The sequence below is a fragment of the Ranitomeya imitator genome, chromosome 3 (genome assembly GCF_032444005.1).
Source record: "Ranitomeya imitator isolate aRanImi1 chromosome 3, aRanImi1.pri, whole genome shotgun sequence".
Lineage (NCBI taxonomy): Eukaryota > Metazoa > Chordata > Amphibia > Anura > Dendrobatidae > Ranitomeya > Ranitomeya imitator.
The window spans coordinates 4,175,299-4,196,652 of NC_091284.1; the positions used below are offsets into that span (position 1 = coordinate 4,175,299).

The following is a 21,354-nucleotide window of genomic DNA, read 5'->3' on the forward strand; positions in this document are numbered from 1 at the left end:
CAGGCGAGACTGTGTAGTGTGGATGAGGTATGAGTTGAGGTGTACAGGCGAGACTGTGTAGTGTGGATGAGGTATGAGTTGAGATGTACAGGTGAGACTGCAGTGTGGATAAGGTATGAGTTGAGGTGTACAGGTGAGACGGTGTAGTGTGGATAAGGTATGAGTTGAGATGTACAGGCGAGACTGTAGTGTGGATGAGGTATGAGTTGAGATGTACAGGTGAGACTGTAGTGTAGATAAGGTATGAGTTGAGATGTACAGGTGAGACTGCAGTGTGGATAAGGAATGAGTTGAACCGTGGTTCACTGAGCTCTGAGCTGATCTCATTTGTCAACCTTCTCTGCTGTTTATATTTATCTGGGAGTTTCCAGATCCCTTCTCCGACTTTGCACCATGCTATGCACCTGTACTTTTTGGTTTCAGTCCTTAAACTCAAGGTTTTTGGGAGGTGTGACCTCATCGCCCTTTTATCCCCCTTCCTACACTTATAAGATGTTGTAGAACTTTTCTTTGGCCTTTGCTCTAATCTGAATGGAGTTTTCTCTTACAGGAATGGAAGCTGGAAATGTGCACAATCAATACAGATGTGAGAGGTGGGCCGCCCATCTGCTTGCACGCTGTCTCCATGTCATCTCTCCACCTTATACAGTATCTTCTCTCACCTAGCCATTCATTCCAACATCCATCCTTCCTCCAACTGTCCTTCTATCTATTAACCCAACCTTTATTCCTCCATTTATCCACCCTCATCAGTTTTTCATCTTCCACCATTCACACACACCAGCTCCCACTTTCCTCTCTTGTAAACCAGGGATCAGTGTCACCCAGGTATCTAAATATCCAAACATGTCCAATACAAGCCTTGGAGCCATCACTCCATCCATTTATTACTCCATCGTGGAACATATACTGTCAGTTGTTCCACAATCCATCTGTCATTCCCTCCACTCCTACCATCACCCAACAATCCTCTCATTCTACCAACCCTCTATCCATCCCTCCACTCATACAGCCACTGCCACTTACCTATCTATTCCTCAACCCATACTGCTACTCAACTATCCATCCCTCCACCCGTACTGCCACTTATCTATTTATTCCTTAACTTGTACTGCTACTCAACTATCCATCCCTCCACCCATACTGCCACTTATCTATCTATTACTCAACTCGTACTGCTACTCAACTATCCATGCCTTCACTCGAATAGCTACTCAACCATTCTTCCATCCACTCATACTGCCACTTACCTATTCCTCCACCTGTGCTGATACTCAACCATCCTTGCCTGCACCTGAACTGCTACTTATCTATTTATTCCTCCACCCGTACTGCCACTTGTCTATCATCTCTCCACTCGTACCAATACTCAACTATTCATCCGTCCACCCGTACTGCCACTTATCTATTTCTCCACTCATACAGCTACTGAACTATCCATCCCTCCACCCGTACTACTACTCAACCATACTTGCATCCACCCATACTGCCACTTATCTATTCCACCACCCATGCTGATTCTCAACCATCCTTGCCTGCACCTGTACTGCCACTTATCTATCCCTTCACTCTTAACGAAGCTCAGATATCCATCCTTTCACCCGTGCTGCCACTTATCTATCAATCCCTCAACTCGTACCGCTACTCAACTATCCATCCCGTCACCCATACTGCCACTTATCCATCCATCCCTCCACTCATTCTGCTACTCAGCCATCCTTCCCTGCACCAATACGTCACTTATCTATCTATTCCTCCACTAGTGCCGCTAGCCAACTATCCATCCCTCCACCTGTACTGCCACTTATCTGTCTATTACTCAACTCGTACTGCTACTCCACTATCCATCCCTCCAATTGATAAGCTAGTCAACCATCCTTCCATCCACACATACTGCCACTTATCTATTCCTCCACCCGTCCTGATACTCAACCATCCTTGCCTGCACCCGTATTGCCACTTATCTATCTATTGTCCTCAACTCTTACTGCTACTCAATTATCCAAACCCTACACTCGTACTGCTACTGAACTATCCATCCCTCCACCCATACTGCCACTTATCTATCTGTTCCTCCACTCGTAGTGCTACTTAATTTTCCATCACTCCACTTGTACAGCCACTTATCTATCTATTCCTCCACTCGTACTGCTAGTGAACTATTCATCCCTCCACCCATACTGCCACTTCCCTAACCATCCCTCAACTCGTACAGCTATTCATCTATCCATCCCTCCACCCGTACCGCTACTTAGCCATCCTTCCCTTCATCTGTACTGCCACTTATCTATGTATTCCTCAACTCATGCCGCTACTCAACTGTCCATCCCCTCACCAGTACTGTCACTTATCTATTTATTTCTCCACTCATACCACTACTCAACCATCCTTTCCTACACACATGCTGCCTCTTATCTATTTATTACTTTACTGGTACTGTCCCTCCACCTGTACTGCCACTTATCTATCTATTCCTCCACTCATACCGCTACGCAACTATCCATATCTCCACCAGTACTGTCACTTATCTATCTATTCCTCCACTTGTATTACTACTCAACCATCCTTCCCTCCACCTGTACTGCCATTTATCTAGCTATTCCTCCACCGGTACCACTTACCAACTATACATCCCTCCACCAGTACTGCCACTTATCTATCTATTCCTCAACTCATATCACTACTCAACTATCCATCACTCCACCCGTACCACCATTATTATCCATCCCTCCACTCGTTCTGCTACTCAGCCATCCTTCCCTGCACCAGTATTGCCACTTATCTATCTATCCCTCAACTCGTACCGCTACTCAACTATCCATCCCGTCACCCACACTGCCACTTATCCATCTATCCCTCCACTCGTTCTGCTACTCAGCCATCCTTCCCTGCACCAATACTGTCACTTATCTATCTATTCCTCCACTTGTGCCGCTATCCAACTATCCATCCCTCCACCTTTTCTGCCACTTATCTGTCTATTACTCAACTCGTACTGCTACTCCACTGTCCATCCCTCCAATTGATAAGCTAGTCAAACATCCTTCCATCCACGCATACTGCCACTTATCTATTCCTCCACCCGTGCTGATACTCAACCATCCTTGCCTGCACCCGTATTGCCACTTATCTATCTATTGTCCTCAACTCTTACTGCTACTCAATTATCCAAACCCTCCACTTGTACTGCTACTGAACTATCCATCCCTCCACCCATACTGCCACTTATCTATCTGTTCCTCCACTCGTAGTGCTACTTAATTTTCCATCACTCCGCTTGTACTGCCACTTATCTATCTATTCCTCCACTCGTACTGCTAGTGAACTATTCATCCCTCCACCCATACTGCCACTTCCCTAACCATCCCTCAACTCCTACAGCTATTCATCTATCCATCCCTCCACCCGTACCGCTACTTAGCCATCCTTCCCTTCATCTGTACTGCCACTTATCTATGTATTCCGTAACTCATGCCGCTACTCAACTGTCCATCCCCCCACCAGTACTGTCACTTATCTATTTATTTCTCCACTCATACCACTACTCAACCATCCTTTCCTACACACATGCTGCCTCTTATCTATTATTTTACTGGTACTGTCCCTCCACCTGTACTGCCACTTATCTATCTATTCCTCCACTCATACCGCTACGCAACTATCCATATCTCCACCAGTACTGTCACTTATCTATCTATTCCTCCACTTGTATTACTACTCAACCATCCTTCCCTCCACCTGTACTGCCATTTATCTAGCTATTCCTCCACCGGTACCACTTACCAACTATACATCCCTCCACCAGTACTGCCACTTATCTATCTATTCCTCAACTCATATCACTACTCAACTATCCATCACTTCACCTGTACCACCATTATTATCCATCCCTCCACTCATAATGCTACTCAACTATCTTTTCTTCCATTCGTACTGCCACTTGTCTATCTATTCCTCCACTCATATTGCCACTCAAATATCCATCCCTCCACCAGTACTGCCAGTTATCTATCTATACTTCGACCCGTACTGCCACTTACCTATCTATTTCTCAACTTGTACCGCTACTTAACTATCCATCCGTTCACCCGTACTGCCACTTTTCTATTTATTCCTCTACTGGTATGGCTACTGAACTATCCATCCCTCCACCTGTACTATTTATCTATCTATCTATCTATTTTCTATCTATCTATTATCTGTCTATTATTTATCTATTATCTATCTATTTTCTATCTATATGTCCCTGTGTAAAGTGTAAGAGAAGCTTTTCTTTCTTTCTAGTGATAGAAGCCCTGATGGCCGAGAGTCGGTCACCGTGCAAGAATCTACAAGTGACTATCTGTTGCCAGCGGTGGGCTCTGGAGGAGGAGAGGAGGAAGACGAGGGGCAGGTGGGATACGTCGGTTTATCCGCCCGTCTCACCTAATTATCTTAACACTATCACTTGAATTCAAATTAGTTTTGTGGACAGGACAAATACATATTAGCCCCCCGGAGACTAGAGACCTGGGGTGGGAGCTGTGTGGGTGATGGATGGGTGCATTCAGGGTGGGGTAGAGGAGAACATGGCACGTTTCTCCTCAGTCTATGGATGAACTTCTACCAGAAGAGCACATATGTTCCCTTCCTCTTACATGGTCCTGAAGAAATCAGAGTCTCCGGAGGTGAGTGTCCCTCACTGCTGAGAATTTGGTGCAATGTAGCAGGAAATGGGTCTCATCCTCCAGGGCCTCCAGGTCACAGTGGAGGCACAGTCTGTCCTCCCTTGGCTTGTAGCTCTGTCTGTGCCGGCCGACCTCGATGGCCAGATTGCGGGCACTGAGTCTATACCGGCTCAGGATCTGGTGGTCTCTGGGATCCGAGAGTTTCTCTAGATATGGGGCCAGTCTGTAGTCTCTCTGTAGGCTCTGGTATAAGGGCGGTCTCTGAGAGACAGCACTGTGTGAAAGTATGTGCCCCTTCCACTGTGAGTTAAAAGCATGTGCCCCTCCTCTGTATCTGTGTGATATAAGTATGTGCCCCTCCTCTGTATCTGTGTGATATAAGTATGTGCCCTCCTCTGTATCTGTGTGGTATAAGTATGTGTCCTCCTCTGTATCTGTGTGGTATAAGTATGTGCCCTCCTCTGTATCTGTGTGGTATAAGTATGTGCCCTCCTCTGTATCTGTGTGATATAAGAATGTGCCCTCCTCTGTATCTGTGTGATATAAGTATGTGCCCCTTCCTCTGTATCTGTGTGGTATAAGTATGTGCCCCCTCCTCTGTATCTGTGTGATATAAGTATGTGCCCTCCTCTGTATCTGTGTGATATAAGTATGTGCCCCTCCTCTGTATCTGTGTGATATAAGTATGTGCCCTCCTCTGTATCTGTGTGGTATAAGTATGTGTCCTCCTCTGTATCTGTGTGGTATAAGTATGTGTCCCTGCCTCTGAGGTAAAAGTATGTGCCCTCCTCTGTATCTGTGTGATATAAGTATGTGTCCTCCTCTGTATCTGTGTGATATAAGTATGTGTCCTCCTCTGTATCTGCGTGGTATAAGTATGTGCCCCCTCCTCTGTATCTGTGTGGTATAAGTATGTGCCCCCTCCTCTGTATCTGTGTGGTATAAGTATGTACCCCTTCCTCTGTGAGGTAAAAGTATGTGCCCCTCCTCTGTATCTGTGTGATATAAGTATGTGCCCCTCCTCTGTATCTGTGTGATATAAGTATGTGCCCTTCTCTGTATCTGTGTGGTATAAGTATGTGCCCCTTCCTCTGTGAGGTAAAAGTATGTGCCCCTCCTCTGTATCTGTGTGGTATAAGTATGTGCCCCTCCTCTGTATCGGTGTGATATAAGTATGTGCCCCCTCCTCTGTATCTGTGTGATATAAGTATGTGCCCCCTCCTCTGTATCTGTGTGATATAAGTATGTGCCCTCCTCTGTATCTGTGTGGTATAAGTATGTGTCCTCCTCTGTATCTGTGTGATATAAGTATGTGCCCTCCTCTGTATCTGTGTGGTATAAGTATGTGTCCTCCTCTGTATCTGTGTGGTATAAGTATGTGTCCCTGCCTCTGAGGTAAAAGTATGTGCCCTCCTCTGTATCTGTGTGATATAAGTATGTGTCCTCCTCTGTATCTGTGTGATATAAGTATGTGTCCTCCTCTGTATCTGTGTGATATAAGTATGTGCCCCCTCCTCTGTATCTGTGTGGTATAAGTATGTGCCCCCTCCTCTGTATCTGTGTGGTATAAGTATGTGCCCCCTCCTCTGTATCTGTGTGGTATAAGTATGTACCCCTTCCTCTGTGAGGTAAAAGTATGTGCCCCTCCTCTGTATCTGTGTGATATAAGTATGTGCCCCTCCTCTGTATCTGTGTGATATAAGTATGTGCCCTTCTCTGTATCTGTGTGGTATAAGTATGTGCCCCTTCCTCTGTGAGGTAAAAGTATGTGCCCCTCCTCTGTATCTGTGTGGTATAAGTATGTGTCCCCTCCTCTGTATCTGTGTGGTATAAGTATGTGCCCCTCCTCTGTATCTGTGTGATATAAGTATGTGCCCCCTCCTCTGTATCTGTGTGAGGTAAAAGTATGTGCCCCTCCTCTGTGAGGTAAAAGTATGTGCCCCTCCTCTGTATCTGTGTGGTATAAGTATGTGCCCCTTCCTCTGTGAGGTAAAAGTATGTGCCCCTCCTCTGTATCTGTGTGATATAAGTATGTGTCCCCTCCTCTGTATCTGTGTGGTATAAGTATGTGCCCCTCCTCTGTATCTGTGTGATATAAGTATGTGCCCCCTCCTCTGTATCTGTGTGAGGTAAAAGTATGTGCCCCTCCTCTGTGAGGTAAAAGTATGTGCCCCTCCTCTGTATCTGTGTGGTATAAGTATGTGCCCCTCCTCTGTGAGGTAAAAGTATGTGCCCTCCTCTGTATCTGTGTGGTATAAGTATGTGCCCCTCCTCTGTGAGGTAAAAGTATGTGCCCCTCCTCTGTATCTGTGTGGTATAAGTATGTCACTGTGCCCCTCCTCTGTGAGGTAAAAGTATGTGCCCTCCTCTGTATCTGTGTGATATAACTAGTATGTGCCCCCTCCTCTGTGTATCTGTGCGGTATAAGTTGTGCCCCCTCCTCTGTGAGGTAAAAGTATGTGTCATGGTCGCGGAGGCTGGGTACTCGGTAGGCAGGCAGTCTATCAGGGATATCACAGTGGCGATTGCCCAGCACCGTGGCCCTGACTGGAGAAATAAAAGGGGAATATTTACAGGGAATAATAGTTTATGGTTTTATCGTGACGCCAGCTGAGGTGACTGGCCAGGGATGGCCAGTTCTGCAAGAGGGGTCCCCAGGGGATAGATGGTAATGCAGCAAGATGAATCACTCCCCTCAGCAGGAGCATGCCTGTGGGGCAATGATGGTAGTTGTAGTGCGCAGTGCAGCAGAAAGAAGCAAGGAGGCGAAGGAGTTCAGTCTTTACCTTTACTGATGATGGATGCAAGTTGAATCCGGGGTACTGGTCACTAGGTTCAGGCTCTAGCCGGTCAGGAAGTGGGTAGACTGAGCCTTCATTTCTGTGCCCAACAGTTTGGAGAGTCAGCAGTTTATGAACTGATGTAATTCCTGCTTGTCTATTCTGCAGCAGCTCCAGCCACCATACATTGCGAGGTTTTTGCGAGCTGTTCTCTTGGTCCCAGCTCTGAACCATCTATAATGTGGTGCTCCTGAGTCGCCCGCCAGGGCCTTGGGGTACCCGGTTCGGGTTCGGTGCTCACAGAGGGAATGTCACGGTGGCTGCGACCCGGTCCATGGCCCTGGGCGCCCATGTAAAAGGGGAAAGTATTAAGAGGGATTTGGTAAATAAAGTCTATTGTTCGTGACGCCACCTGTGGTATTCGGTCAGGGTGACCGACGCTGCTTCAAGGGGTCCCCTGGGGTGATGTTATGGCAGCTAGATGGCATAACTTCCCACAGGTGAAGTATGTCCCCAGGGCTCCCGGTGTGTAAGTGAAAGATGGTGAGGAGTGTAATGAAGAACGAGGACACAGGTTTGCAATCTGTTTACCTTATTTACTGAAGACTTCAGCAGCCACAGTCCTGAGCACCAGATCACAGGGCAGGCAGGGTCCGGCCGGCTTGGAGGCAAGTTAGGAGTCCCCTTATCCAGGTGGAGATCAAAACCTTCCTCTAGCGCAGTGGTATTGTAGTCCCTTACTGTCTATGGCTTCAGATAAGGTCCTCACAGTTCGTCTCTGTCCCCCATATAGGATAGGACAATACCTGCATGACAGGTAACTCGAGCCTGTTTATAGGGACTCTAGCACGCCCCAGGCTCTGTGTTACTGTGTCTCAGGTGTGTGTGGCAGACAGGTAACTTACAGTTCAGCTGTCCTGCCGGTCTCTGATGTAAGTTGTGAAGTCCCTTACAATCCTTGGTGTTCCGGCTACCAGTGTCTGCGCCTCAGAAAGAGGCAGCCTGCTCGTGGCTGGTCTCCCACTGGTCTCCTCGCCTGTGCTCCTTTCTCCTACATGCTCACTGCAATGTATTTGGCTTTAGTATAATCTCTTCTACCAACCAAAAGAAGACTTAACCCTAAAAAATACCTTTAAAGAATAATCTTAAAATCTTAGTAGATGATTAAATACGTAATAACTACCAACATCAAAAAAACTTAGGTCCGAGCTGGGTAGAAAAAGCAGCCAAAATATCACAGGACCTCTTTTAGTAAAGAAGGATATTCCTGACACAATCCCTATTGGTTACCCTAATAGAGCTTACACCTTCCTGACAGCGGAGGTTGGCACCCTAAAATTCGATGTGGCGAACCCGCCCAACGTAGGCTGTCCCTTCTTGCCCCACACGTGCCCTAACAACTACCCACGCCCAGAACCCACACACCATACACACAAATGGACCTAGGTCACACTAGAAATGTGAAAAACTAAAAACAAGGCAGCAAGATAATGCTGCACCAGCTAATACACCTACAAAAATATAGCATATTAATATGTACCCTATGAACTACACTTGAATGTCTAGAGACCAACACTCAATATATTTTATCATGAGTAGATGATTGCCTCTCCAATCTGCAAAATGCAAAATATAGTAGGATTTTAAAAGGCATAGGTCTCAAAGAATCCCATTCTGCCTATAGTATTATCCTGCTGTCTTCACTAGGATACCAGATCAATTCACTAAGGCCTAATAGTAACCATAGCAGAGAATACAGTTTCAAAATAAACAGAAAAAAGAAAAAAATCCTGGTTATCAATGACCAAAGGGTACAGAGGAGCACAAATCTCCTATGCTCAGTACTTTGAGATCATCATGATATAAAGACCTCTTGTGTATATAGCAACATACCACTGCCTTCATTAGCATATATAGAAGATTTGCTATGACCTAGACATAATCAGAGAGACATGAATAAATGAAGTCGCCGACTTTTGGCAAAGTCAGGTTTCGTGAAACCCGACCCGATCCACTGTGGGATCCTGTCGGAGGTTGGCGATCTTCGCTCCAAAGTCGGGTTTCGTTTTATATATATATATGAAGTCTGCTGGTTGAGACCCAAGGGCACGACTGGGAGCGGTACCTCCCACACCTGCTATCCCCCTTCGAGCTCCTGTATGGCAGGTGAGTCTGGGGACCCCTTGGGTTGGTAAGAGAATCCTGGGAAGAGGAGCCGAACCCTTCTGAAGTGTCCATAGTGGAGTATGTCATGCGCTTCCGTGACAAGATGCAGACCTTGATGCAGTTGGTACATGACAACATGACGCAGGCTCAGGCTGACCAGAAGAACTGGTACAACCAGAACGCCCGGAAGCAGACCTACCACATGGGTCAAAAGGTGTGGGTGCTGGTCCCCGTGCCAAAGGATAAGCTTCAGGCAGCCTGGGAGGGCCCGTACGTCATCCACCAACAGCTCAACCCGGTCACCTACGTGGTCATGCTTGAACACGCACGGGGTAGGCGAAAGGCCTTTCACGTCAACATGATGAAAGCTCATCACAAACGTGAACCTTTCGTCCTACCGGTCTGCAGCGCGCCCGAAGAAGGGGAGAAAGACACCCTCCTGGACATGCTGTCCCAAGCCAAGGCCGGTGGGTCCATCGAGGACGTGGAGGTAAGCGCCTCACTAACCAAACCCCAGCGGTCGCAGTTGTGGACCAAGTTGGAACCCTTCTGGGTCGTGTTCTCCAAACGACCTGGAAGGACAGAGTTAGCAGTCCATGACGTGGACACCGGGAATAATGCCCCACTATGGCGAACACCCTATCGAATCTCCGACCAGATGCAGCAGGTTATGCGCCAGGAGATCGATGAGATGTTACAACTGGGGGTGATTCAATGGTCAATGAGTGCGTGGGCCTCACCTGTAGTTCTCGTGCCAAAAAAGGATTGGACCACCCGGTTCTGCGTGGACTACAGGGGGCTCAACGCCATCACAGCCTCTGACGCGCATCCAATGCCACGCATCGAGGAGCTGCTTGAGAGGTTAGCTGGCGCAAACTAACTGACCATAATGGATCTGAGTCGAGGATACTGGCAGATTCCCCTGAGCCCCGAGGCGCAGGAGAAGTCCACCTTTATCACAGCCTTTGGACTGTACGAGTCCCTGGTCATGCACTTCAGCATGAAGAATGCCCCTGCCACTTTCCAGCGGATGGTCAACCTCCTGCTTCAGGGACTGGAGGAGTACGCGGTGGCATACTTGGATGACATTGCCATCTTCATTTCCTCCTGGGATGAACACCTGCAGCATCTCGAGGAGGTGCTCAGGTGAATTCACCGAGCCGGACTGCCTATCAAGCTGGGAAAGTGCCAGATGGGCATGAGTGAGGTCCACTACCTGGGGCACCAGGTAGGCGGGGGCACCCTTAACCCAGAGCCTGAGAAAGTGGGAGAGATTGTGAACTGGCCCACCCCCAGGACCAAGAAACAGGTGATGTCCTTCCTGGGCACTGCAGGGTACTATAGGCACTTTGTACAGCACTATAGTAGCCTGGCAAAACCCTTGACGGACCTTACCAGGAAGAAGCTACCCCACATCGTCAACTGGACCGATGTCTGCTAGGGGGCCTTCCAGGCGTTGACAACAGCACTGTGGAATGCCCCTGTGTTGAAAGTAGTCGACAGCAGTCAACCTTTCTTGGTACAGACCGACGCCAGTGAGTTTGGCCACGGTGCTGTGCTCAGCCAGGTTGACTCGGAGGACCACGAGCACCCCGTGTTGTACCTGAGCTGGAAACTTTTGCCGAGGGAAGTGGCCTACTACACCATCGAGAAGGAGTGCCTGGCCATAGTCGGGGCCCTGCAGTGCTTGCAGCCTTCTTGTATGGTCGCACCTTCACTGTGGTGACAAACCACAACCCTCTGCGCTGGCTAAATGCCATGTGGGGAACCAATGGAAGGTTGCTATGCTGGAGCCTTGCCCTTCAGCAGTTTGACTTCACCATTGAACACAAAATGGGCAGTGAGCATGGCATGGCAGATGGACTGTCCTGCCAGGGCAAACCTACTGAGGTGCGCATGGAGGCATACCGAGGGGTTCTACCTCCGTAGCGCAGACCAAAAGGGGGAGGTGTCACGATAATGTATAAAATGTAATATGATTATTAGCTTTTCCTGATAGCACAACACTGTGGGCTTTGACACCCCCTTCTCTCTTTGTTTCTGCTGTGTGTGTGAAGCTATTCTTCTCAATGCTCTGCCCTGCCCCAATCCCAGGAATGTTTATGCGTTTGTAGATGCAGAAATCTCCCTCCAGCTGAAACTGGTCTGATATCTCTCTCAAGACATGCGGCTCTTTGTTCTTTTATAGTAAGATATTGGGCCACCGATTTGAGCTAGGAAAATAATAAGTACATATTGATAACTTCCATCGGTAGATCTGCCAAACACTGTAATCGCAAGCCTCTAAACACAACAAGTACAAAGTACAGATTTCTCCGGAACTGTGTGTCCCAACTAGCCCGAATTTGGTACCAGTAGAAAGCCAATTGTAACATAAGATGAATGAGAGGTGTGCTGTGTTTCTGACATGTTCTGGAGCGAAGACACGAGAATTATAAGAATTGGTGTTATACTTTGTAAGACTGAGGAGAGAGGAGGGTCCAGGGAAACCAGCCTTCAGTTTTTGCCTGGGATCTCACTATAGAAAGACTATCTCATGAATTGGGATATTTGGCTCTGCGTGCCAGCATGGTTTTGCCTGCAATGATCTGAACACATGTTAGTGTTACTTTCTGTTTTAATCCATGTTATTTTATAATTACTTTGTACATACTTTCAATTGTCTCTTATTGTAACATCCCTGTAATTTTTTTTATAAACACTGCCTAATCTTTCAGAGTAAAATATTTAAATTACTAGTTTTGTTCTCCTGCTCTAAAACATACCCCAAGTCTCTGGAAGGGAATTATGCTACTGATTTGGGTTGACTTCGGACCTGTTAATCGAAGCTAGTGGCGGCATACCGCGTCCTGTGCTTTTGGGAGTTGTTGTAGCGATGACGGCGTTGATAACTATTGTTCCTGCCTGAGTGGGAATAGTTATATGACCTCGCTGCAGCGTGCCCAATAGCCAGTACATAGCAGGTAGACTTTCTGGCGACTAATTACCCTAGGTGCAGTACCTAATCTGACCTGAGGGTAAGGGGGGCGCCAGAGAGCTGCAAGTTTTCCAGCGAAACTGTAAAGCGGGATACACATAAATCCCTCCAGTTCGTGTTATATTGCAGAGCAGTGGGATAACTAATATAAGCCCCTGCTGTAAATTGATAGGTCAATAGCCTTGTGTGTGTTTTCATCACATTTGAGCAGTGGAGGGATAACTAAGATAAGCCCCCCCCTGCACATGTGATAGCAGTGGGTTGGCCAAAGGTCACCCCGATCGTGACGTACTGTTGACAGTCACAGTGTGAACCGTGACATATAGGTGACAGTCACGGTGTGAATCGTGACACAGGTGAATTAGAACAGCTGTGCCGAGCTGTTTGCTCGCTTCCTGGACCAAAAAACTCACTCCCAACTCAGCAGGGGTGTCATGACATCACTGAGTGGGCTGAGTAATGATATGCACTCTTTTCCCAATTATTTAGGGGAAGGGGGAACGAGTGGCTTTACAGGATTGGTCACTGCAGTTTAAAAGCCACACCCTGCTCACACATTAGTATCAAGTTGTACAGTGTCTCTGCCATAGGCTTTGTTTGTGGTATGAGCAAATGCAGGGGGGAGAAAGGGGGATTGAAGCTGCAGTGTGTGTGTAGAAAGCCATGTTACCTTCTGATACCAAACTCACAATATGACATTTTTGACATTATCGTGACAAGACTCCTGACCAGTCACCAGCAGAGATGTCTGACAGCGGCTCTCTCATGGATAATACAGAAGAACTTGATGTACGCGAGATGCATTGTTGTGGATAAATCATCTTTTATCAATTTATGTAAATCGCCTCTTCCAGGCTCTGGGGAGGATGCTGCCCGGAGTATAACTCTGCCCCCATGCTTCATCTCTATATACCTTGCATCCCACCAGTGTCTCTCTGTCCCTGCGACTAGACATGAGCGAACATGTTTGGAAAAACGTTCGGCAGGAATGTAGCACATTCGGATTCATGTTCGCTTTCACAAGCATTTTTACTCAAAGTTGGCAAAATTCAGTCACAGTTCAGTAAATCATTGTGTTTCCACTAATGCTTTTGTTATTACTTTGGCTATGTGATGCAGTGACCCCTGTATCAGGTAGGGGGCGCTGCATGGTCTCCCCAGTATACGCATGGAGGCGTATTGAGGCTGTGACAGTGCATGGCAGTTGCATGCATGGATGTGATTATGTGACAAAGTCCGGCATTGTGGTGAATGGCCGATATATGTGTCACAGAGGAGAAGACTCTGCGCTGCCAGCCTGAAGCGATGTGGTGTTCTGGGACCTGTAGTCCTATAGTTATAGTGTTGTATAATAGTCATGGGAGGTTTGGCAGGGCTAGTTATGTGAGATGGGCGGGACAAACTAGCCACACACCCACACTCCTACCCAGGGGAGTGGTTAAGGATATATAATGTGACCAGAGTGTGGGTCACATGGGTCCTGTGTGGTTCCAGTGGAAGGTCCTGGAGAGCTTGTGTGTTGAGAGGTCCTGGGAGTAGGACCGGATCCCTGAATAGCACACCGAACTACCTGTGTTGGATTTCCTGGGAGTAGGAGTCCTGAAGAGCACATGGTGGGGCTTTGGATCGACCTGGTGGCCTGGGGTGTTGGACAAGGTCCTGAATAGCACCTGGACAGGTCACATGTGCGGTTCATGTGGGGAAGTGTTGTGAGTTCTGTTTTTGGGCTCCCTCTGGTGGTTACTGATGGTACTGGGTGACTTGTCTTTCCTGGGTCTCTGGGTTCCACCTGTTCCATCAGGATATGGGAGTTTCCTATTTAACCTGGCTTTGCTGGCATTTCCTCGCCGGTTATCAATGTATCCAGTGTGTCTTGTTACCTCTGCTCCCTGCTCCTAGAACCGTCTGGACAAGCTAAGTTTGGATTTTCCTGTTTTGGTGTTTTGCTTTATTTGGTTTTTAGTCCAGCCTGCAGATATTTGTTTCTTTGCTGCTGGTTGCTCTAGTGGGCTGAAATTGCTCCTCATGTACCATGAGTTGGCACATGAGTTCAAGTAATTTCAGGATGGTTTTTTTGAAGGGTTTTTCGCTGACCGCGCAGATCACTTTTGTATCCTCTGCTATCTAGCTTTAGCGGGCCTCATTTTGCTGAAACTGTTTTCATACTGCGTATGTGCTTTCCTCTCATTTCACCGTCATTATATGTGGGGGGCTGCTATTTCTGTGGGGTGTTTCTCTGGAGGCAAGAGAGGTCTGTGTTTCTTCTAATAGGGGAAGTTAGATCTTCGGCTGGAGCGAGACGTCTAGGATCATCGTAGGCACGTTCCCCGGCTACTTTTATTTGTGTGTTAGGTTCAGGGTCGCGGTCAGCTCAGGTTCCATCGCCCTAGAGCTTGTTTGTATCTGTGCTTGTCCTTTAGTGATCCCCTGCCATTGGGATCATGACAGTATAACCGGCCAACAAAGTGTTAATTGTATTGGCTGAAGTAGGAGGATAAGTAGTCTGAGGAAGTTTTTTTTTTTTTTTTTTTTTTTCTCTTTCCCTCAGAGTTTGCTGCCTAGCCTTATTGCAGCGTGGCTACTTCCTCCTCCTCTTAATCTTTGAATGGCTCTGATCCCAGCTGTTTATCATGGACGTCCAGAGTTTGGCTTCCAGCCTGAATAATCTTGCCGCTAAGGTTCAAAATATACAGGATTTTGTTGTACATGCTCCTATGTCTGAACCTAGAATTCCTGTCCCAGAGTTTTTTTCTGGAGATAGATCTCGTTTTCTGAATTTTAGGAACAATTGCAAGTTGTTTCTTTCTTTGAAATCTCGCTCCTCTGGAGACCCTGCTCAGCAAGTCAAGATAATTATATCTTTCCTGCGGGGTGACCCTCAGGATTGGGCATTTGCATTGGCACCAGGGGACCCTGCGTTGCTTAATGCGGATGCGTTTTTTCTGGCATTGGGTTTGCTCTATGAGGAACCTAACCAAGAGATTCAGGCTGAAAAAGCTTTGTTGGCCCTCTCTCAGGGGCAAGATGAAGCAGAAATTTATTGTCAAAAATTTCGGAAGTGGTCGGTGCTTACTCAGTGGAATGAGTGCGCCCTGGCTGCAAAGTTCAGAGATGGCCTTTCTGAGGCCATTAAAGATGTTATGGTGGGGTTCCCTGCGCCTACTGGTCTGAATGAGTCTATGACTATGGCTATTCAGATTGATCGGCGTTTACGGGAGCGCAAACCTGTGCATCATTTGGCGGTGTCGTCTGAACCGTCACCTGAGATAATGCAATGTGATAGAATTCAGTCCAGAAGTGAACGGCAAAATTATAGGCGGAAAAAAAGGTTGTGCTTTTATTGTGGTGATTCAGCTCATGTTATATCAGCATGCTCTAAACGCACAAAAAAGGTTGATAAGTCTGTTGCCATTAGTACTTTACAGTCTAAGTTCATTCTGTCTGTGACTCTGATTTGCTCATTATCAGCCATTTCCGTCGATGCCTATGTGGATTCAGGCGCTGCCCTGAGTCTTATGGATTGGTCATTTGCCAATCGCTGTGGGTTTAGTCTGGAGCCTCTGGAAGTCCCTATTCCTTTGAAGGGAATTGACTCTACACCTTTGGCTATGAATAAACCTCAGTACTGGACACAAGTGACCATGCATATGACTCCTGTTCATCAGGAGGTGATTCGCTTCCTGGTACTGTATAATTTGCATGATGTCCTAGTGCTTGGTCTGCCATGGTTACAAACTCATAATCCAGTCCTTGACTGGAAATCAATGTCTGTGTTAAGCTGGGGTTGTCAGGGGGTTCATGATGATGCACCTCCGATTTCTATCGCTTCATCTACTCCTTCTGAGGTTCCTGTATTTTTGTCTGATTATCGGGATGTTTTTGAGGAGCCTAAGCTCAGTTCGCTTCCTCCTCATAGGGATTGCAATTGTGCTATAAATTTAATTCCAGGCAGTAAATTTCCTAAAGGTCGTTTGTTCAATCTGTCAGTGCCTGAGCATACTGCTATGCGGGATTATGTTAAGGAGTCCTTGGAAAAGGGACATATCCGTCCATCTTTGTCCCCTTTGGGAGCAGGTTTTTTTTTCGTGGCCAAAAAAGATGGTTCCTTGAGGCCTTGTATAGATTATCGTCTTTTGAATAAGATTACCGTAAAATATCAGTATCCTTTGCCATTGTTGACTGATTTGTTTGCTCGCATTAAGGGGGCTAAATGGTTCACTAAGATTGATCTTCGGGGTGCGTATAATCTTATACGAATAAAGCAAGTTGATGAGTGGAAAACCGCATTTAATACGCCTGAGGGCCATTTTGAGTATTTGGTAATGCCTTTTGGACTTTCTAATGCTCCTTCAGTCTTCCAGTCCTTTATGCACGATATTTTCCGTGAATATCTGGATAAATTTATGATTGTGTATTTGGATGATATTTTGGTTTTTTCTGATGACTGGGAGTCTCATGTTCAGCAGGTCAGGAAGGTGTTTCAGGTCCTGCGGGCCAATTCCTTGTTTGTAAAAGGCTCAAAGTGTCTCTTTGGAGTCCAGAAGATTTCTTTCTTGGGGTATATTTTTTCCCCTTCTACTATTGAGATGGATCCCGTCAAGGTTCAGGCTATTTGTGACTGGACGCAGCCTACATCTCTTAAGAGTCTACAGAAGTTCTTGGGCTTTGCTAATTTCTATCGTCGTTTTATAACTAATTTTTCTAGTGTTGTTAAGCCTTTGACGGATCTGACTAAGAAGGGTGCTGATGTTGCTAATTGGTCTCCTGCGGCTGTGGAGGCCTTTCAGGAACTTAAGCGCCGGTTTTCTTCTGCTCCTGTGTTGCGTCAGCCAGATGTTTCGCTCCCTTTTCAGGTTGAGGTTGATGCTTCCGAGATTGGAGCGGGGGCGGTTTTGTCACAGAGAAGCTCCGATGGCTCAGTGATGAAGCCATGCGCGTTTTTTTCTAGAAAGTTTTCGCCGGCTGAGCGGAATTATGATGTTGGTAATCGGGAACTTTTGGCCATGAAGTGGGCATTTGAGGAGTGGCGTCATTGGCTAGAGGGTGCTAGACATCGTGTGGTGGTCTTGACTGATCACAAGAATTTGATTTACCTTGAGTCTGCCAGGCGTCTGAATCCTAGACAGGCTCGTTGGTCACTGTTTTTCTCTCGTTTCAATTTTGTGGTTTCATACCTGCCAGGTTCAAAGAATGTGAAGGCGGATGCTCTTTCTAGGAGTTTTGTGCCTGACTCTCTTGGAAATTCTGAGCCCTCTGGTATCCTTAGGGATGGGGTGATTTTGTCTGCTGTCTCCCCAGACTTGCGACGTGCTTTGCAGGAGTTTCAGGCGGGTAAACCTGATCGTTGTCCGCCTGAGAGACTGTTTGTTCCGGATAATTGGACCAGTAGAGTCATCTCCGAGGTCCATTCTTCTGCGTTGGCAGGTCATCCTGGAATATTTGGTACTAGAGACTTGGTGGCCAGGTCTTTTTGGTGGCCTTCCTTGTCGAGGGATGTGCGTTCTTTTGTGCAGTCTTGTGAGGTTTGTGCTCGGGCTAAGCCTTGCTGTTCTCGGGCCAGTGGATTGTTGTCACCTTTGCCTATCCCGAAGAGGCCTTGGACGCACATTTCCATGGACTTTATTTCGGATCTCCCTGTCTCTCAAAAAATGTCCGTCATCTGGGTTGTGTGTGATCGCTTTTCTAAAATGGTTCATCTGGTACCCTTGCCTAAGTTGCCTTCCTCCTCTGAGTTGGTCCCTCTGTTTTTTCAGAATGTGGTTCGTTTGCATGGGATTCCTGAGAACATCGTTTCTGACAGGGGATCCCAGTTTGTGTCTAGATTTTGGCGGACGTTCTGTGCTAAGATGGGCATTGATTTGTCCTTTTCGTCTGCATTCCATCCTCAGACCAATGGCCAGACGGAACGAACTAATCAGACCTTGGAAACTTATTTAAGGTGTTTTGTTTCTGCTGATCAGGATGACTGGGTTACCTTTTTGCCGCTGGCCGAGTTTGCCCTTAATAATCGGGCTAGTTCTGCTACCTTGGTTTCTCCTTTCTTTTGTAATTCGGGGTTTCATCCTCGTTTTTCCTCTGGTCAGGTGGAACCTTCTGATTGTCCTGGAGTGGACATGGTGGTGGATAGGTTGCATCGGATTTGGAGTCATGTGGTGGACAATTTGAAGTTGTCCCAGGAGAAGGCTCAGCAGTTTGCTAATCGCCGTCGCCGCGTGGGTCCTCGACTTCTTGTTGGGGACTTGGTGTGGTTGTCTTCTCGTTTTGTTCCTATGAATGTCTCTTCTCCTAAGTTCAAGCCTCGGTTCATCGGTCCCTATAGGATCTTGGAAATTCTTAACCCTGTGTCGTTTCGTTTGGATCTCCCGGCATCGTTTGCTATTCATAATGTGTTCCATCGGTCGTTGTTGCAGAAGTATGAGGTACCTGTTGTTCCTTCGCTTGAGCCTCCTGCTCCAGTGCTGGTGGAGGGAGAATTGGAGTATGTTGTGGAGAAGATCTTGGATTCTCGTGTTTCCAGACGGAGACTCCAGTATTTGGTCAAGTGGAAGGGTTATGGTCAGGAGGATAATTCTTGGGTGGTTGCCTCGGATGTTCATGCTGATGATTTGGTTCGCGCTTTTCATAGGGCTCATCCTGGTCGCCCTGGTGGTTCTCGTGAGGGTTCGGTGACCCCTCCTCAAGGGGGGGTACTGTTGTGAGTTCTGTTTTTGGGCTCCCTCTGGTGGTTACTGATGGTACTGGGTGACTTGTCTTTCCTGGGTCTCTGGGTTCCACCTGTTCCATCAGGATATGGGAGTTTCCTATTTAACCTGGCTTTGCTGGCATTTCCTCGCCGGTTATCAATGTATCCAGTGTGTCTTGTTACCTCTGCTCCCTGCTCCTAGAACCTTCTGGTCAAGCTAAGTTTGGATTTTCCTGTTTTGGTGTTTTGCTTTATTTGGTTTTGCTTTATTTGGTTTTTAGTCCAGCCTGCAGATATTTGTTTCTTTGCTGCTGGTTGCTCTAGTGGGCTGAAATTGCTCCTCATGTACCATGAGTTGGCACATGAGTTCAAGTAATTTCAGGATGGTTTTTTTGAAGGGTTTTTCGCTGACCGCGCAGATCACTTTTGTATCCTCTGCTATCTAGCTTTAGCGGGCCTCATTTTGCTGAAACTGTTTTCATACTGCGTATGTGCTTTCCTCTCATTTCACCGTCATTATATGTGGGGGGCTGCTATTTCTGTGGGGTGTTTCTCTGGAGGCAAGAGAGGTCTGTGTTTCTTCTAATAGGGGAAGTTAGATCTTCGGCTGGAGCGAGACGTCTAGGATCATCGTAGGCACGTTCCCCGGCTACTTTTATTTGTGTGTTAGGTTCAGGGTCGCGGTCAGCTCAGGTTCCATCGCCCTAGAGCTTGTTTGTATCTGTGCTTGTCCTTTAGTGATCCCCTGCCATTGGGATCATGACAGGGAAGCTACCGTCCTTCGGTGGGTCTGGACTGACTAAGATATGCCGCCAGGCAAGTTGGTGATTCCCGTGAGGCCGCTTCCCCAGAGGACTGACAAGGAGTCAGCAGGTGGAGCAGGAGCTCCCGTCAGGTACTTGTACAGACTGTTGGTACTTGTGATATGAACTGTGTGGTAACCCACGGCAACTGGTCAGGAGAGGACCAAGCTAAACCAGGGATTCAAGCTTCAGGAGGCTAATTTGCATATTCCAGGTGCCTTCTGGGAGAAGCGAAGTCTCCCTAAGCTAGAAGATCGTTGGATACAGCCGGGACCAGCTGCTTCGAAAGCATCACCAAACCAGGGATTCAAGCTTCAGGAGGCTAATTTGCATATTCCAGGTGCCTTCTGGGAGAAGCGAAGTCTCCCTAAGCTAGAAGATCGTTGGGTACAGCCGGGACCAGCTGCTTCGAAAGCATCACCAAACCAGGGATTCAAGCTTCAGGAGGCTAATTTGCATATTCCAGGTGCCTTCTGGGAGAAGCGAAGTCTCCCTAAGCTAGAAGATCGTTGGGTACAGCCGGGACCAGCTGCTTCGAAAGCATCACCAAACCAGGGATTCAAGCTTCAGGAGGCTAATTTGCATATTCCAGGTGCCTTCTGGGAGAAGCGAAGTCTCCCTAAGCTAGAAGATCGTTGGGTACAGCCGGGACCAGCTGCTTCGAAAGCATCACCTAACCAGGGATTCAAGCTTCAGGAGGCTAATTTGCATATTCCAGGTGCCTTCTGGGAGAAGCGAAGTCTCCCTAAGCTAGAAGATCGTTGGGTACAGCCGGGACCAGCTGCTTCGAAAGCATCACCAAACCAGGGATTCAAGCTTCAGGAGGCTAATTTGCATATTCCAGGTGCCTTCTGGGAGAAGCGAAGTCTCCCTAAGCTAGAAGATCGTTGGGTACAGCCGGGACCAGCTGCTTCGAAAGCATCACCAAACCAGGGATTCAAGCTTCAGGAGGCTAATTTGCATATTCCAGGTGCCTTCTGGGAGAAGCGAAGTCTCCCTAAGCTAGAAGATCGTTGGGTACAGCCGGGACCAGCTGCTTCGAAAGCATCACCAAACCAGGGATTCAAGCTTCAGGAGGCTAATTTGCATATTCCAGGTGCCTTCTGGGAGAAGCGAAGTCTCCCTAAGCTAGAAGATCGTTGGGTACAGCCGGGACCAGCTGCTTCGAAAGCATCACCAAACCAGGGATTCAAGCTTCAGGAGGCTAATTTGCATATTCCAGGTGCCTTCTGGGAGAAGCGAAGTCTCCCTAAGCTAGAAGATCGTTGGGTACAGCCGG

General features: G+C 47.4%; 1 protein-coding gene across 4 annotated transcripts in view; it reads left to right on the forward strand.

Annotated features, from left to right (window-relative positions):
• The window catches only part of LOC138672430 (vang-like protein 1), a 168,983-nt gene that overhangs the window by 42,175 nt on the left and 105,454 nt on the right, over window positions 1-21,354 (forward strand). For all 4 annotated transcript variants that reach the window (XM_069760401.1, XM_069760398.1, XM_069760399.1 and 1 more), the window contains exons 2-3: window positions 551-593; window positions 4,285-4,393. In XM_069760401.1, the coding sequence (XP_069616502.1) occupies window positions 553-593; window positions 4,285-4,393 (150 nt within the window). In that variant the 5' untranslated portion in view covers window positions 551-552. The remainder of the gene's footprint in view (window positions 1-550; window positions 594-4,284; window positions 4,394-21,354) is intronic.